Raw genomic sequence first — 18,663 nt, forward strand, 5'->3', positions numbered from 1 at the left:
ATTTTAGAAAAAGAACGTCAATATTAATAATTTAAGGTAGAAATGCATTAAAGATATGATCCTCTCATCTTATCATATAAATTAATTGAAACTGCTGCACAATCCTGCTACTATATATCAGAAGCTAATAGACAACTCTTATATTATAGTAAGTAAAACAAAGTGCATTCATGATCATTACTTCTTGAAAGGGATATATCTGAACATTTGGCAAATTGAGGGTGTATTATGTAAAGGAGATGAATGAGATGGTTATAGTACTCCATAAAAGGTATTGGACCCCTAATAGTAATGTTTAAAAAATGGCATTTGCTTGGTATATTCTTAAAGTTGACCATGTTTCACACTGTGTTGCAAATTTTAAACAACTTTTACCGTGCCGTTTTTTGTAAATTTTGTATAATTTATGGTATTTCCACACGCTCAAGAAAAGACAAAATTCAGTGTGATGGGCACTATCTAAAACGTTTGCAGAGAATTCATTACAGCATTAATTTTGATAAAAGAAACATCAAACTATTGTTAAACAATTATAAAACACAAAATAAAACTGTAAAAATAATTTTTTCTAGGGTGCCTCAAGTAAACAGATTTTATGAGACAGAATTCTAACTGCAACATTGAAAAATTAAGGTCGAATCCTGTGGGTCTATTTCAAAATGAATTTTTGAACATCAAAATCGTCATAAAAAAGCAATCTTATAAGGTAAACAGTATTTTTCACATTTATTTACCTACAGTATCTTCAATACAATATAATAGCTGTCTATTTAATGGACGAGAAATGCCACGTGCTTCACAACTCGCCCAGCGCCGCTACGCAATAATAACAATTATTTAATAAGAAAAAGATAATGTTCCTAAAAAAAGATTCCCCTGTTTCTTCTAAGAAAAGCTATTGATATAAAACATGAAGTGTGACCCTGATATTTACGCGGTGTACCCGGGTAGTGACCTGTCCTCGACCGTCAGTTTTCGCCGGAGCTGCATGTTTTTGAATGCAGTTTAAAGATGAAACTAAACAAAACAAACATGGACATTGGACACTTCAAACGCCAAATCTTTACAGTTTATTGTTTCAGTCATATACACTGTATTTTGTGTTGCGTGGTATCTTACACTCCAGAGTCATTTAATGCTAAACCATCTCGCGTTTCTTTAGACACATTTACCAACGTTTGTCTAGGCACATTTTCCGCGGCAACGACCGTGCTCTTTCTTGTTAAATGTTAATTTTTTTCGGTAAAAAGGAGCCGGGTCTAGATTACCTATAATGAGGCATATGAAGAATGGTGTGGGGAGGTCTTCCCATGATTCTTTTTTAATCTTGAAACGCCAAATCCTGAATTCCACATGTTTGATGTATTTATATACTTGTTTATTTTCCTGATATTCCTGAGTTTTATCTTTAGTGGAATATATCTAGGGGTGGAAGCCTTTTAATAAATGATGAAAATGATGATTTTTAATACTTTTTACTTTTAGTACAGAGTTACCAGAATGGACACCAGCTTTTAGTACGAACCACAAAGAGATATCAATAAAATGTCTTTAAAAAAGATGGAGAGGAGATGCAATGTATATACTGTCCCCACCCTGAGAATTGCCTCATTTAAAACAAGCTCTCCAATAAGATAAATTCCGTAAATGCATGGTCTCTTTCCTGACTGGTTCATTTTTTCCCTTTATTGGGTCTATATATACAATACATAGACTAAATATATATGTATTCTGTTCGCTGAAAGAAACAGACAACTCCACATTTGTTCCCTGACAACTTCTTCAAAAGGCGTATCATCCTCTTTTCTGCAAGAAACTAACAACTTCCAGATGCAGTACAACTCTGTGATCGGTAAGTAACTGACAACTTCTCCAGATGCAGTACAACTCTGTGATCGGTAAGTAACTGACAACTTCTCCAGATGCAGTATAACTCTGTGATCGGTAAGTAACTGACAACTTCTCCAGATGCAGTATAACTCTGTGATCAGTAAGTAACTGACAACTTCTCCAGATGCAGTACAACTCTGTGATCAGTAAGTAACTGACAACTTCTCCAGATGCAGTAAAACTCTGTGACCAGTAAGTAACTGACAACTTCTCCACATTGAGTACTATCCTATTCTTTACAGGAAACAACTGACAACTTCTATATGTGAAATACTAACCAGTTCTGTGCAAGAAACTAACAACTCCACATGTAGAACTATTATATATTGTATAATGAGTCATATAAAATTGTGGAAGTTATGTTTTTGGCTTAGTATTTATTACTGATTGTACTGAGACAAGATCTAGACTGTTTCTAGGTTTTAGTAAATGTCTACAAGGAAATAGTTGTTCAACGAGCATTTGCAGAGGATGTTAATTCTTGTTATTTATCGAATCAGTTTATTTTTCTTCTACATAACATATCATTTTAATATATTTTTAAGATGGCCTGCTATACGCAATGACTATGTATTCGTATCATTGAAATGTTCTAAAGTTATGAAAATTAGGTCTCGATATTGAAATGTTTATATGAAATAAGGAAGAACTAAATTAGAAATGCAAGAACCGTAACCCTATCCTGAAAAATATTCAATTTATTTCACATTTTATCTAAATAATTACTCTGCAACTTGAACTGAAAGGAATGAAATGATACTTCATAAATTCCTGATTTATCTCTTCACTAAACATGTACAGCTGTCTCTCAGACCAGACAGTCCTTGTTTTATTTATGGTCGCTGAATCGTAGCTCATCTAACAGGTTTTGTCTTATATACTTCTTAAATCTACCCCACCCCTTGCTATATATATTCTGTTGTTTAGTAAATGATTTTGTCACTCTTGGGCCAGACTTGTGATATAACTGTTGCTAGAGCCCTTTCAGGCTATATCTTAGTGTTTCAAACTTAGAAGCAGGCAACTTTAAACTCGAACCATCACAATATCTCAGTGGTCAAATTTAGATTAAACAAGAGGGCCAAGATGGCCCGAGGCCGCTCACCTGAGAAACACACTATAACAGTGTAAACATGTTTAACCTAGTGATTTCATGGAAAAAAATATTTTGGTCAATTTTCATTAAGATTGGACTAAAAATGTGGTCTCTTGAGTTTAAACAAGTATTTTCTTAGATATAATCTAGTGACCTAGTTTTTGAATTCAGATGACCCATATTCGAACTTGATCTAGATTTCATCAAGGCAATCATTCTGACTAAATTTCATAAAGATCAATTGAAAAATACAGCCTCTATTGCATACACAAGTTTTTTCTTTGATTTGACCTAGTGACCAAGTTTTTGACCTCAGATAATCCATATTCAAACTCAACCTAGATTTCATCAAGGCAATCATTCTGACCAAATTTCATGAAGATCAATTAAAAAAATACAGCCTCTATCGCATACACAAGGTTTTTCTTTGATTTGACCTAGTGACCTAGTTTTTGACTCCAGATAAACCATTTTCAAATTCGGCCTAGATTTCATCAAGATAATGGTTCTGACCAAAATTCATGAAGATCAATTGAAAAATACAGCCTCTTTCGCACACACAAGGTTTTTCTTTGTTTTAACCTAGTGACCTAGTTTTTAACCCCAGATGATCCATTTTCAAACTCGGCCTAGATTTTATCAAGATAATCATTCCGACCATAATTCATGAAGATCAATTGAAAAATAGAGCCTCTATCGCATACACAAGGTTTTTCTTTGATTTAACCTAGTGACCTAGTTTTTAACCCCAGATGACCCATTTTCAAACTCGGCCTAGATTTTATCAAGATAATCATTCCGACCATAATTCATGAAGATCAATTGAAAAATAGAGCCTCTATCGCATACACAAGGTTTTTCTTTGATTTGACCTAGTGACCTAGTTTTTGACCCCAGATGGCCCATTTTCAAACTCGCTCTAGAATTTATCAAGGTAATTTTTCTGACCAAATTCATGAAGATCAATTGAAAAATACAGCCTCTATCGCATACACAAGGTTTTTCTTTGATTTGACCTAGTGACCTAGTTTTTGACTGCAGATAACCCATTTTCAAACTCTGCCTAGATTTTATCAAGTTAATCATTTTGACCAAATTTCATGAAGATCAGTTGAAAAAAAGAGCCTCTATCGCATACAAAAGCTAAATGTTGACAGACGACAGGCAGACAGACGACGGACGCCGGACATCGAGCGATCACAAAAACTCACCTGAGCATTGCTCAGGTGAGCTAAAAACAGGAAGCATTTTCTTCAAATAAAATAAATATTACTGTATAAAGGAGATAAAACTGCAGCTAAACGTATCTTCAAGCCCACCTGTGTAGTAGAGGATACTTCCTTGCTTTTGAGCTAGCTTTTATAACGACGTGGTAGAGTGTTCCCCTTATGTGTCCCGGATTCGATTCCCGGCCAGGGCTTAAATATTTCGATGTAACTCATTGCAGACTTGGAGCGGTCTTCTGCGCATGCCCGAAAGTGATTATCAATTGTAGCGCACGGCAAAAATATGCAAATTTTTGCATGTCCGCATGCATTTAGTGTACAATATGCATAAAATACTGACAAAAGGTTAGGGTTAGTATCACCATGGTTACAAAATATATACATTTAAGATATTTTCGTTCAAATTTAGTTAATCCGGTATGTACCGGAGTCTGTAATTTATACCAGCGCACCAAGTCTGCATTGAGTCACAGTCTAAATATTTTCAGTCTGTAACACCTGTATGTTGTGAATTAAAGCAGTATCGAGGATCCGAACCCGTTTTCTAACAAAAAGAATAACCAGAAAGTGTGATTTTAAAGTCTTTATCGTTATGCCGTCATAATGCATTAAATGGCTAAAACCGATTTCACAGAGCAATAAGCTAGTCTCCGACGACGACATTGGCGGGCCAAATCTGGACACAAGACATATATTGACATAGAATACAGCAGTAAAAGAGCAGCTAAATATGTGTAAATTTCGTAATAAGGCCTTCATTTGATGATTTTTGCCGGCATACTGAAAACAGACGGCAATGCAATATGTACTATTTCATTATAGCAAACGCCGCAGCTTTCAGTAACAGCACTACTACAGATGTTTTTATTGCGTTAAGCTGGTGTACAGATTTATATGAAACCAGTGTCAAACTTTATGTGGCTTGTACATTCAAACCAATGGTTTCGATATCTTTACTTTGTTATTCCAATATTGACATTTTAAATGTTCACAATATTTCACTCTTGTAACTGCTGGTGATAATTAAGTGCTGCAACTGGGTGAGGGGTATATTTAAACATCATAGAATTTTAGGTCATGACAGTTTTTCAGCTGGTACATGCATGTATCGGTAAAATCATGAAAGGTTTTATCAAAAGTGGTCATGACAGAACTTTTTTGAGACAAACCGCTTGTTTGGTGTTCAGCACATTTACAGATTATAACTACAATATTGGGATCTGGAATGGCTCCTTCCGAATTGTATTTCGTGTTTATAAACTGGCAGTCTTGTGGAAAATCTCAAGGTTTATTGTTTTTGTAGTCCAGTATCAAAAACCCCCAATATTTTATGAAAATTATGTTTTCCAGCGATACTAATTATTTTTATTAAATATTCCTGTATTTTATTGTTGTTTTTTTTTATAGATCTTACTCGTACCTTATCAGCAGTTACCGTGTGTAGATTCCCAGTTTGTTACTGCTGATAAACTTTCAATGTTTTAATGGCTGCTAACTTCACGTATATATTTTTTTTTTGTATGTGGGAAGACTCACGTAATGTGGCACATGTAATACTACACATATTCAACGATGGAATATATCGTATGCATACATGAATCTTAGACTTTTTTCTTTTTTTGTCGTTATTTCAAACAAATTCAAACGTCTGCGTTACGTATAGTTCTACAAAAGTAGAAGCTTATGTCCATTTGCACTATTTATATATTAACATAGGTACTAAATTTATCTGGTTTTTGTTTGTAAAATAGCTACTAGTTATAATCTTTTATTATATATTACTCCCAAAAACGCTTATTTTGCCGATGGTTCGAACCTAAACTTAAGTTTAGAAGTCTTCATTTTCTCTTGATACAATTTATCAAAAGCTTCATTTTCAGCGACAGTAAAATGATTCTTCCAGTCCCCGATCTCTCCTGTAACAGCAAGACAAACTAGGGTTAGTTATTGCCACATTGAAAACGTTTATGAACGGTCATTTTCCAGTCTGAAACTTATGGTGGCTGATTTTTGCCATTTCGTGTGTTCGTGTCAGCGAGGCGAAATGTCGAAGTAACGAAAACACGAAAGATCGAAATAATACTTATTTGTCGTGTGTTCGCCTTTCGACATTCGAGGCGAATCACGAAGTAGCGAAACATTGAAGGCGAATTAACGAAGTTTTAATACCCGTCGACACGAAAAGTCATTAATACAAAAGCTCGTGTGTTCGCCTCTAAAATTTCGTTATTTCGCCTTCAATATTTCGTAACTTCGTGTATTCGCCTCGAACGTCGAAAGGCGAATTCACGACAAGTAAGCTGTTTTCGACTTTGCGTGTTTTCGTGTCTTCGACATTTCGAACCGCCGACACGAACAGATATGCATTATTTCGACCTTTCGTGTTTTCGTTACTTCGACATTTCGCCTCGCCGAGACGAACTTACGAAATGGCAGAAATCGGCCACCTTTGAAACTCGGTCTGAATATGAATTAAATATGTAAAGCAACGGAAAATGAATAAAAGGTAAATGCACTTTCTACATATCTGTACTCAGATACTTATCTATATGATAGACAACAATATCCATTGTATTATTTTTGTATACTGTCATCTGTTCATTATCTCCAATGGAGATAAGAAGAATATGAAATATGAAGTGCATTTTAGAGTTATGTGATCGCGGTAATATTCAACAGCTATATGTTTCCTGCATTATAGCATATCTGTTTTGCCTTTCAAAATGGCATTAACCATTAATTCTGCATAAAAAGGTCTGTATCAAATGCTTATTTAAAATAAAACACAGAATTTGCCACAGCTAGCTTTGTTGTGATAAAACGCGCTCCTTTCAGATTTTTAAACCAGTACAAAAAAGCAACAAATGAAATGCATACTTTTTCATACCATACTCATTCGGCCAAAATGAAAACATTTGCATTTTTATATTGAAGAACGTACATTTTAACAACCTTCATTTACTACTTATTGCAATAAATTACATGCGTGCATGGAAATTAACATTGCAACAGTTAGTATTTAAATTTAAGTCATTCATTATATTTGGCGGTATTCGTTAATATCAAACATCATAATACATATGGACATTGTGTGAATGATCATACCTTTTCTATAGATATTGAACTTTGAAGGATCAACAAACATTTTCTTTGCGAGTTCTGGACTGTACATCTTTCCCTCCTTCATACTTTTAAACTGACATTTTTCATTTATTGTCTCAATAAGTTCAGCATCAACTGCCGCAGGTACTCCGAGAAATTTTGCAATACGGGCAATCTCTTCCACGCCATTCTAGAAATAATAACTGAATGTATTACGAAATTATATTCTTCCCGTCCAGAAGTTGCATTGTAATTTAAAATAATTAGAAAATTTATCTTATATTAATGAGTTCAAATGAAAAATAGATTAACACATGTTCTGCATAGAAATTTTACACACAAAAAGATATCTGAAGTTGTATTTAAAAGTGTTAAAAATAGCACCTCCTTAAGGTCTTCATAGTAAACAAGATGTATCCTGTGTGGTTCTGCGTTTAGTGCTTTCTCAAATTCTAACACGTAATCAAACCAACTGTTGTACATGACTGCAAAAAAAGCACAATGATTAACATCATGAAAATATTCATTTTTTTAGTTGTGTTGAGCTCGGGGAATAAGAATAAAACATATTCGATACGAATCATTCGTCAGTTACTATACGAGAAAACGGAGAGAAACATATTGGATTAAGACTGACCTAGAATGAACCATTTTGTCAGTTGCTTCAAATGTAAATTTGTATAGAACATATCCAATTAGAAACAGAATGGAATGGAACGGAATACAACAGAATGGAACCTAACAGACTATGCAAGACAAGTGTAACCCAGGAAGAAATACAAATCAAACAAAGTTTGGCACGACACACCAATTGAAAATTCTGAATAACCAAGCAATTAATGAACGTAAGATTTTACAAATATATAATTTCCTTATCTTTAACTTACGCCTGCCTTCCATAAACAATTTCAGATGGTCGGAAAACTTTCCGTTATAATAGTAATTAGTCATTCCTGTGTGATGGTAGTACAATGAAACAGCGACATCTTTGGGATTTCTCAACACCAAGACTATTTTAGTTTTCTTTTCTTTCATCTGAATGGGGAGCATCCTAAAGGGAAAGTGTGTGTTTAAAATCCTTGGAGATTTCATTTTGTCAAGCTCTTCCTCATGTACGTTTATCAACATCAGAAAAATCTTTTGAATGTCTGATAGTTCAGTCGTACCATTTAATAGCATTGTTAGAATTTCAAAACACCAGTGTGTGCCTGCAACAGAAAATCAAAGACCTGAATGGCCTGCGTCGGCTAATGATTGATATACTGACAGTATAGTCTACCAGTTTCAGTTTGTTTTTAGTTTTTTTCTTAAAATTTCATAACACAGCTCGATATTTACCCAAAATATTATATCCGGATACGATTACACTTTTCTCCAATTTGAACAATATATTTTACAAATTGTGATGATACGAAGACATTTAGCAGCAATTGGCAGTATCTGACAATGAAGTTTACGGTTAAATTACCTCTTATTTAAATCTTTTCATAAAAAAGTTGTTTCGTTTCGCCAAACATAGACGATCTACTTTCGATTTCAAAACCTACAAGAAAATACAATTTAATGTTTCGCCGATTTGTTTATTTCTCGAAAAATAAGAATTAAAATCATTTTTAATATCAGTAGTAACTAAACAAACCAGTAAGAGCTTCTTCTTCCGATAATTTATCCGTTTACTGACTGCAAAATTCAACCCACGCAAAGTTTATAGAAATCATGCGATGCGTGTTTACGTTCAATGTGGGAGAATTAAGGCTGATCGGCTATGTTACTTAACGCATCCAGACGATTCAGATTTTGTTTTTAAAAAAGCATTGTGTGCGTTTCTGTAATTTTATATACGTTTTTATACGCTTAGAAATTATTAGACATGCGTATTTGCATTATTTCTATACGTAATTTACGCTAATACGCATCTTATCTGGAGCCCTGCTGGAACTATTTTTTGTCTTTCGCTGGATGTTACCCAAGCTTTGTAAGCCTGCGCAATTCTTAAAATGCACATTTATGCTTAATGAGTTACATTCGAGAATTGCACAATTACAAGTCATAAATATGACAGATTACATCGTATATTGGTCATAGCAAAGGGAATTGACACAACTTAACTTCATTCATGCAGTGAACTGTTTGAAGTTTGAGAAATCTAATGGAACTACATCCCTTCACGGTGTTATTTGGTCCATTTAGAGAATCGTTGGATAGCAAGGACTCGTCAAAAGGCTTTCAGCCTTTAGCCGACTCAAAAACGCAGTGTATAATGTACACGAATAGCACTAGATCTTGTGTCTGTATTTTGCGGTAGTGACCCTGTCTAGTAATAATTTTTCATGTTCTGAAATCTGTAATTAAGATATTCGCGCTTCGTATGCTCATATCCGTCACATTTTCAAATTGTGGCAAAAAGGGACCAGATATAAAGAAATTAGAGCACTTTTCTGGGTATTTATTGAACACCCCTTGTTAGAAGTTGAGTAAACCTGAAATTATCAAGAGACGTTGATAGGTTAATTAAGACGTATCAATCAAACCTTTCAATTTCATTAAGATATTTACAACGAATGATAAAAAACAAAGAAAAATATCAAACAGGGAATGCCACGCACCAAAAACGTAGCCTCCTCAAAACGAAACCCCCAGCACGCAGACGCGTGCACCACACACACACATACACACACACACACACACACACACACACACACACACACAAAGCCAACACATAAGGACAAAACAAACAACACACACGCACACAAAGCCAACACATAAGACGAAACGAACAAACAAAGGAACACAGTGGGGCACCGCCTTGGAACGGTCAGTGGCAAAAACACCACTGGGGAGCTCCGGTTTATGGTGCACCTAACCTCACTCTTACCCCCACCATGTTCCCTAGACATGGGACCGTGTAAATAAAAGTAATCCCCTCCAGGTGAATCTCTTACACACGTAATGGAAACAAAAAGGCATGGCATGTAAAACACAAAAATGCTCGTGTATAAATATATAAAAAACAAACCTTAAGAACCAAAAACGTATGTACTCAATGCCTTTTCAGAAGACAGAGCAACAAGAGAAACACCCTTAAGGGCCCGACGAAACAGGCCAGAAGACAAATATCAAAACAGTTCAGTCCTGGTAGGATTTAAAAACTGCTTATCATAGAGTCCTCCCCCTCTTCCGTCAGACGCAATCAAAGAGGGAAGCGTAGTGTCCAACTGTAAACGGGTTGAACACTAAACATGCGGTATGTCTCAAAACAGTTGGGTCGTAACCTCTTTTAATAAAACGTTTGATAATCTTTCCAAATACATTTGGAAAATTACCGTGACCCAAGATCTTACGACGTTTGTAAACCACATCCCCATAAAAAACGGGTTTAGAAATACCTTCTCGCAGAAGTGTCTTTAAATGACTATTGAATTTTAAAACTAAATCAGAATTACGATAATAAAATTTAGCAAAATATTTACGCAATTTGTAATAACGGTAGCCTTGCTGAAGAAGTTTACCTGTAATATATTGATTACGTTCATTGAAATGCTTGACATGACTACACGCTCTGGCAAACCGAGTTAATTGAGAAATATATACCCCATAAACGAGCCTGAGGTACATCCCCATCCAAATGGGGAAAATTTACAATACTAAAATTAAAATCATCCCTCTTGTCATAAATTTTGGTATGTATAAAATTGTCATAAATAGAGAGATGTAAATCTAAAAATGAAGCATCAGTATCCGAATTGTTAGTTTTAATTAACTGAAGCTCCCTAGGATAAATAGTACCCACCAATTGACCAAAAAACGGATTATCCATATTAAGAATATCATCTAGATAGCGTGATGTATTATTAAATGCCGTTATAATATCTGCCTGCGTATCTTGAGAGAGGCCTAACATAAAGTCTCTTTCATAACAATATAAAAACAAATCTGCGACAAGGGGTACACAATTTGTTCCCATGGGAATACCAACAACTTGTCTAAAAACTGCATTCCCAAACCTGATGTAAATGTTGTTCAATAAAAAGAAAAGGGCTTTACAAACTTCGTCACAGGTCCACATTATATAATGTTTAATAATGTTGTTAGTAAAAAAAGCTTTATCAAAATTGCAAGCAATAAATGTAGCATTCTCTCTGGCAAAAGTCTTTTGAATTAGGGCAGTTAATTTGTCATTTATTAAGTTATGTGGTAAAGTGCTGTTTGAATTACAATTAAGCGATTGCATGATATCAAATTCAACAAATATTCATTCACAAAGATGAAGAACAAATAAACAAGCTTACCTGATTTAACAGGTGTGCAAAGCAGTATGTCGTCCTCCCGTATTTTTAAATGCTTTATGTTCCTGAAAATGGCTGCTGTCACTCCTGGGGGCTTACGGAAAGTTGGTATTCTCATACCGTCAACTCTCATCTGGTTATATAAGACTCCTCCACCAGCATCTCTAAGATCATAAACCTCTGTATATTCTGCCTCCATTACATATACTTAAATATGACGCTAGTTTATATCTAACATTTGGATGTGTTCAACATTTAAACAGATTCATATCTGCGTTATCACGTTATGATGAGTTGAGTCTACATAAATATTACAATTAATTCGTCTCACATCAATGTCGATTTAATTATAATTCAATGAAGTTGTATCTATGTTTTGAACGAGGCACGTTTAGTCAAAATTCTTTCCAAAGTTTAAAGTGACTTGAGCCATTCTAAAGACCGTCTTTCCATCTATATTTCGTACTTTCTGTTTAATTTGAATGTTCTAGAGTAATAAAAGTGTCTTGTTTAAGGAAAGATTGGCAACATTAGAAACTTACAAGGTTCTATTATGGTTTATTTGTGCGAAATTTTCTACTGTACACTTAGGGGCATTTCTAATCCGTCACTTTTTAAAATCCGTTTTCTCGAATATGGCTCATCGTATTAGTTTGAAACTATACATAAAGTTGCTTGGCAACATAAGCTGTACATAAATTATATAACATTTGAACCGTGACGATTTTGGTACGTGCATGATTTCAACACTTTGCACTCCGCACCAAATACCAGCTTTTTTGTTTGGTAGGGCAAATGCTCTGAAAGGTTATGACGGTTATGGTGATCTTCAGATATATAACTGGCTGAACGTGATTGTCTTATTTAAACAGTAAACATGTGTACCCACATATTATAAAAATTATGTCGACTCTAACCTTCTTTATAAAATGTTTAACCTTAGAAACTCATTTGTCAGGTATATAAAGTGTAATTCTAAGATGCTTGTCTCTGTTAAAACACTCTTACGCTAGAATGACGCCACGTTAACGTGCTTTGACGTCAAGGTTTTTGTTGCGACCAAGAAAGAGCGCTACTATATTTTATCTACTGTTTTAGATTAAAGGCATATTAGAATTGAAATAGTTTATAGAAGAGCCATGTTTTAACACTATCTATATACACGGGCGGTAATACGTCGTACAAATAATTTCACTCCGGTTGTGACCTCGAGAAATTATTACGCCCGACGTATAACCGCCCATCGGGCATAAATAGTGTTAAAGCACTCTTTTGCTATATTTTTTTCTTAAATTCAGTTTCTTTTTTCACAGAAGCAATTGCCTACTGCAAGATTTGAAAACAACGGGAAATAAAGGAACTCGTATCTGGTATTGTAGATCATTTGGAAGTGATATAATAAATAATAAAATCCGTGGGAGCAAAGAATGCAGCCAAGCAGAATAATAGCAGACTCGGATTGATTGCGTCTGAGAGGCAATGAAATATGTAACACCTCGAGATCACGCTCCTTTGGACCGGCTTAAGCGGAACTCTATTACACGTCAATTGAATGTATTCCATGATCCCAAAGGACCAGAAAATATACCAACACTGAATCAATAAGAACGTTGTTGTTGTATTTAGTGTCGCGACCATAAAAAGTCTCCCCGCGCAGTTGTCTTTAAGATAGTCAAAATATTTGGCGGCATTCAAAATATATGACTGACATACTGCTTATGTATTAAATTACTTTATTGGCGTTTTTGCATTTTTTGCTATAATCGGAGAAATAAAAAGAATTGTTTCGACCAAAATGCAAAACTCTTAACGAAGCCATAAAACCAGTTTTAAACGTCAAATGTTCATTGGGTTTACAACAGATTTTAACAATTAAAATATCGATGATTTAAAGTCTTAATGTAATTCAACTATCGCTACATCTATTCATTGTATTTAAACAAATATGTAGTAGGTTGATACAATATGACTTGATGAAGAGTTATTCAAACTTAAAGTGTAAAGTATTGGAAAAGTAGGCTTTGTCTTAATCAGCAATTAATATGAACAAAATTACTTGTTTAAAACATGGCGCTCTTTACTCGCCTTAATTGTGGACTTAAATATAGTGATAATGAACGCAAGTGTTAATTTCTGATACATGTAAGTAGTATTCTTATATAAATACTGCATTCGTCGGTATCTTTACTGAATTTATTTTAGAACTCCGAAGCAAGGTCAAACTCTTTAACAGTCAAAGCTTCTTCAAATTGTTGTTTTCTCGGCTACGCTGGGTGCCGGAATTAAGGTCAGACTGTCATACAACCGATACCTTATTGTCATCTTGAAATTCTGGGACTGCCAAAATTATCATTATTCCTTTGTTTTATAGATCATGTTAGTCCTGAAAATTTATTATAGATTTCATGTCATAGCAGTGTTTTGTAAAACACCTTAATTAATGTTGTATTTAGTCAAAAGACGTGCAAAATATTCCCTTTTATGGTAGTTCTGCACGTTTGATAAACTGGAAGTGATGGCGTAACGTCATTTATCCGGAAAACGTAAAATAAAGCCTGGACTTGACGTATGGAAATGAAAATCATTTTATGAATTAATGGCAATCTGTGAGTAGCTTGTTACAATGGAAAAGTTACATGAACAGACTCAATCAAACCTGTCTGCTTTTATTGTTCTTGGTTGCATTCTATGCTTCTAAAGGATCTTTTTACAGATGATATTTACTATCTTTCTAAAGTTAAAATATGATATTAAAACATCTGCCACGTTAAATAATTAAAACTAATGTCTCAGAATTAGCATGAAATGTGCGGTTCACCTTAATCATGGTCATATTTCATTTCACCACATTTAAGCCTTGTGTATATTTACAACTGAGATAAATTTCATTAAAATCTACTTTGTAGAAATATTTCTATTCTCAAAGATGTTATGAAAGTTATGATTTTCCCATATACTTCCAATAGGAAAATTTGCGTGGGATTCAAATTTATCAAATCAGTTTAGCAAAGAAATCAAGCAAACGATCCTTTCCCTTTTATTTGTTGAAGTTTTTAAGTATAAAATTATTCTGAATTGTTTTAAAAAAATCAGAAATTAATTAATTGTAGAAACAATTTCGATCCGAACATGCAGAACTACCTTAATATGAAATTTCTGAAGATAAGATGATTTTCTTGTCGTTTTATATTTTGTGTTTATTTTAACTTTATCAGACAGAACAGAACGGAAGAAAACAATGTTTCAATGGCGTCCCAAAATATGAATTTACAAGAAATAACAGAACTTTAAGTGAACTAACGTTTTACTTTTCTACCAGATTATTTCAGTGCAGTCTGCCTAAGCATGGTTATATTAAAATAGATTATGTAAAAAGTATTTATTTCAGAAAAGGGTCTGATGCAATGGAAAAAGATTCCTTGTTGTTTGAGCTATCGGTAAATGAAGACGATGCTAAAGAGGTCAAGGATCATTTTGAAGACAATGGTTATAAAGGACTCAAAGAGCTGTTAGTGAAGAAACGCGACCAATGGGTAGATGTTCCAATTCATGTTGCTCTTTCAGGCACGCTGGGTGCTGGAAAGTCTAGTTTCATCAATAATATAAGAGGAATAAAAGCAGATGATAAAATTGGAGCAGCTTTAAACTATGGTCAAACTACAATAGAACCGATACCGTATTCTCATCCGAACAAGCATTATCTCAAATTCTGGGACTTGCCACAATTAGGTTCAAGAGCTTTTACAAAGGACCTTTACTTTAAGAACATAAAGGCTGATAGATATGACTACTTCCTGATATTCGGGAAGTCTACGTTCACTGAAGATGATTTCTGGTTTGCTAGTCAACTGTATTCGTTGAACAAAAAGTTCTACTTTGTTTGTACTCATGTTGATATATGCGTGGAAAAAGCACTAGAAGAAAATAAAAAATCTGACCCGAGAGATGTTCAGAATAAAACATTGAATACTATAAGAGAGGGACTTGCCAAATCTGTCAAAGATGCGAAAATTAAAGCGGATTACATTTATCTCATAACCACATCAGATGTTCGTAAATATGATGGCCCTAGGTTAGCGGATGCAATGATAGGTGATTTGTCGGAACGGAAATGGGAGGCAATGGCATTGACCATACACGTGTATGCGAAGGGGGTGATGCAGCAAAAGAGACGCGCTTTGCAGAAGCGGGTATGGATTATCGCTTTGATGTCGGGTCTTGAAAATGCTTGTCACATCTATGGACTTTCGTTCTATTTGGATTTAGAACCCGTTATAGCGGAAGTACAAGAATATAGGCGACAATTTGGTTTGGATGATGCTTCAATTTTGAAAATTGCTCGATCGTTAGACACAACGGTTGAAAGCCTCAAAAAGGCGTCTGCGTTTAAAACAAATTATTCCCAATTAGCAGATGGAGGGCTTTTGAATCAGTATAAGACGTTGAGCGTGTATGATGTGGCAGACGGTATCACTCAAAGCTTCTCACCAATTCTCGGCGGCTTGATATCCGGGAACTCATCTTTTGGATCTACATATTATGTTCTAAACAGACTTCTGGACATGATGGAAACCGACGCGTTGCGAATGATTGAATATGTGAAATACAGGAGCGCTGAGTTATGAAACCGCCAAATATATTCACATTTTAGGGTTGTACTTTAGGAGATTAATATATGCATTCGGTTGATGAAAATCTTTGAAAATGAAACAAATATCAAGTTAATTATTTGTAAAAATTATACGATTTTTTATGGATACTGAAATTATATAAAGGCAACGTGCGGAATGTTTGCTTTACATTGTGAAATGTCTCATACTGTTATCATGAAGTGAAAGACGTACTGTAGCAGAATATTTGTATCGCGTTTGAAAGTTAGAATTGGCTATACAGAATTTCCGTATAGTTTCGCCTGAATGTGTTTATTCAATTAAAGAAGTTATCAGATTTAAATTGAATATTTCATTAACATATGTTTTACATAAACTTGAATCAGACATATTTTAGAATTATAAATATCAAATATACAAAGTGATCTTTGCAATCAGTCTTTAATCAATAGATAGACACTCGTGAGATAGTTCAGCTCTCTGTATATGGAGGTAAATAAATTATCTATCGCGGGTACAAAACAAAATGGATACTCGATATGTTATTGCCATGGCTGAACTTCGATCCTATAACTGTATAATAAGCAGTTTTAGATCGTATTTCATTGACATTAGGGAATCAGCCAAGCAAAGTTTACAGATGTTGTGGATAAACAAAAGATAAATAATACAAAAAGAATGCAGATATCAAAGTAGTGTTAAATGTTTGGCAAGGATGTGGGTACATTAGTAACTTTATTCGTGAGCTAATGTATTGTTCTCTATGACATTAGATAGACGGTAGTAATTAAGTGTTAATATAATACATTTAGTTTTGACGTCTTCTTTCTTGTATGAAATATGCACCGTGTATACGGCTGTACATTAATTTATTTACTTGTGCAAAATTTCATATAAGGCGTAAAACTTGTTTGTTTCCGGTATCCTAAATTTTTCGCCCGGTTCTAATTTTTTATGGCCTTGGAGATTTTATTCCAACTCTTTTACAAAAAGTTGTAAAACTACACTTTTTATAATTTCCTCCACCTTTTTTACACACGCATCTATTTCAGCTGGATTTTTACTTGAAAAATGCCCATAATTCCACTTTAAACATGGTCAGTGATGTTAGAAATCATCTTACTGATGCTCTAAAGGCATAACCCCTTATCTGTATTCATTTCTGACACAAAAATAATTTCCGAAAAAAAAAACTCTTGATAAAAAGATTTAAAAAACAATTACCTACCTATCCTATTTTTTAGCATGTTACTGGAAACAAACTTTTTTTAGGCCCAATTATGTTTGAATGTAGCATTTTTGTATACATGTACATGGCATTGTCAAAATAGTTAGCTGTTAAAGTAACATAATTATTATGCAAATATTTAGTTTATAATATAAATTACTTTATACATTCATCTGTTTATTTCTTGTCTTACCATAGAGTTATTGGTAATTATCAAACGAAAATTTTTAAAAATGTGTGGAGATTAAGTATGAAATGTTGGCCGATTTCTAGAGCAGACTTTCCAGTCACTACAGTTTTATCAAGGCATTATCCAATATAAAAATTGCATATATCAATTACTCCGTAAATATGATGTTGCATGTCACTAAGTGGTGTTCGTACAACATCAAGGAAAAACCAAAGCAATTCGTCAAATTTATTCGATCACACTTTTAACATCACAAACTAAGAACACCAAAAGTGTTTGTCACTGCGCTGTATATGCGCTTGAGTATATGTAGGAAAATAAACATGAATACACTAGTAACCTTCATTCGTGGAGTAAACTCACGGAATAAAATATCCAAAAATACGGCTCCAACACTTGGAATCATTGCAGGCTCCATAACCACAAATTTCCTCCCTAAATGTAAGTTTATTTAGTTCTACCCATTGTTTTCTAGTTTAGGATAAAGCTATTATTTTGTCGTTTTTTTTTGTGTGGGGGGGGGGGGGGATGGGGAAGGGGGGAAAGGGGACATAAGCCGCTTTTCATGGAATTGCACTCTGTGCATCATTGAAGGTTCCATGTGCACAGCCGTATGAATACATCTGTTGATGTCTCTCAATCATATTCTAGTGCTTATAACATTTGTAAATGTTGAGCTCAACCCGGGGCTAGAGGGCGTAGATTCCAACTACCGTCCACGAACAGGCTCAGTCAAAACGAGTCCGCAATATTTTCGTACATGTCGTGTTGGGCGACCTGTGGTTTTCCACCTTTTTATTTTGCTACATTTTGTTCTTTTGAAATTACGGAGTCCATTGAATATATATGTGTAACAAAATTCCTATAAGCCGGTGCGTGTACATACTTAGTGAGTCCTTTATTTTAAATCTAGTCCCTCAGTGAAGTGATTGTAAATTAATTGATACTAGATTATTATTTTTACACAATAACTGAATTTATTACTGATGACGTTGGGACGGAACATTTCTTAACATCATGATTTAAGCTTCCTAA

The 18,663-nt window shown here is 34.4% G+C and overlaps 2 protein-coding genes across 3 annotated transcripts; one reads left to right on the forward strand and one right to left on the reverse strand.

Moving 5' to 3' along the window:
• Window positions 1-4,786: 4,786 nt before the first annotated feature.
• LOC123545823 (sulfotransferase 1B1-like) lies at window positions 4,787-11,853 on the reverse strand. Of its 2 annotated transcripts, XM_045332128.2 has the most exons (5): window positions 11,604-11,853; window positions 8,202-8,522; window positions 7,699-7,799; window positions 7,318-7,504; window positions 4,787-6,128 (listed from the first exon to the last, which is right to left on the reverse strand). In XM_045332128.2, the coding sequence occupies exons 1-5, from the start codon at window positions 11,797-11,799 to the stop codon at window positions 6,007-6,009; spliced, it is 927 nt and encodes a 308-aa protein (XP_045188063.2). In that variant the 5' UTR covers window positions 11,800-11,853; the 3' UTR covers window positions 4,787-6,006. The 2 variants fall into 2 exon arrangements, with proteins under 2 accessions (XP_045188063.2, XP_045188064.2); XM_045332129.2 differs by lacking the exon at window positions 8,202-8,522.
• Window positions 11,854-13,537: 1,684 nt separating this feature from the next.
• LOC123545822 (T-cell-specific guanine nucleotide triphosphate-binding protein 2-like) lies at window positions 13,538-17,606 on the forward strand. The gene is made up of 2 exons (XM_045332127.2): window positions 13,538-13,742; window positions 14,989-17,606. Exon 2 carries the CDS (start codon window positions 15,005-15,007, stop codon window positions 16,223-16,225), a length of 1,221 nt encoding a protein of 406 aa, XP_045188062.1. The 5' UTR covers window positions 13,538-13,742; window positions 14,989-15,004; the 3' UTR covers window positions 16,226-17,606.
• Window positions 17,607-18,663: the final 1,057 nt, after the last annotated feature.

This window comes from Mercenaria mercenaria, chromosome 1, assembly GCF_021730395.1.
Source record: "Mercenaria mercenaria strain notata chromosome 1, MADL_Memer_1, whole genome shotgun sequence".
NCBI lineage: Eukaryota > Metazoa > Mollusca > Bivalvia > Venerida > Veneridae > Mercenaria > Mercenaria mercenaria.

Excerpts from the sequence above, each read along its gene's own strand:
- LOC123545822 (XM_045332127.2), top strand. The coding sequence starts at position 15,005 with ATGGAAAAAGATTCCTTGTTGTTTGAGCTATCGGTAAATGAAGACGAT.
- LOC123545823 (XM_045332128.2), bottom strand. The coding sequence starts at position 11,799 with ATGGAGGCAGAATATACAGAGGTTTATGATCTTAGAGATGCTGGTGGA. Across the intron at positions 8,523-11,603 it reads TTGCACACCTGTTAAATCAG|GCACACACTGGTGTTTTGAA; the intron begins GTAAGCTTGTTT and ends TTTCTGTTGCAG. Across the intron at positions 7,800-8,201 it reads ATTGTTTATGGAAGGCAGGC|TCATGTACAACAGTTGGTTT; the intron begins GTAAGTTAAAGA and ends CTTTTTTTGCAG.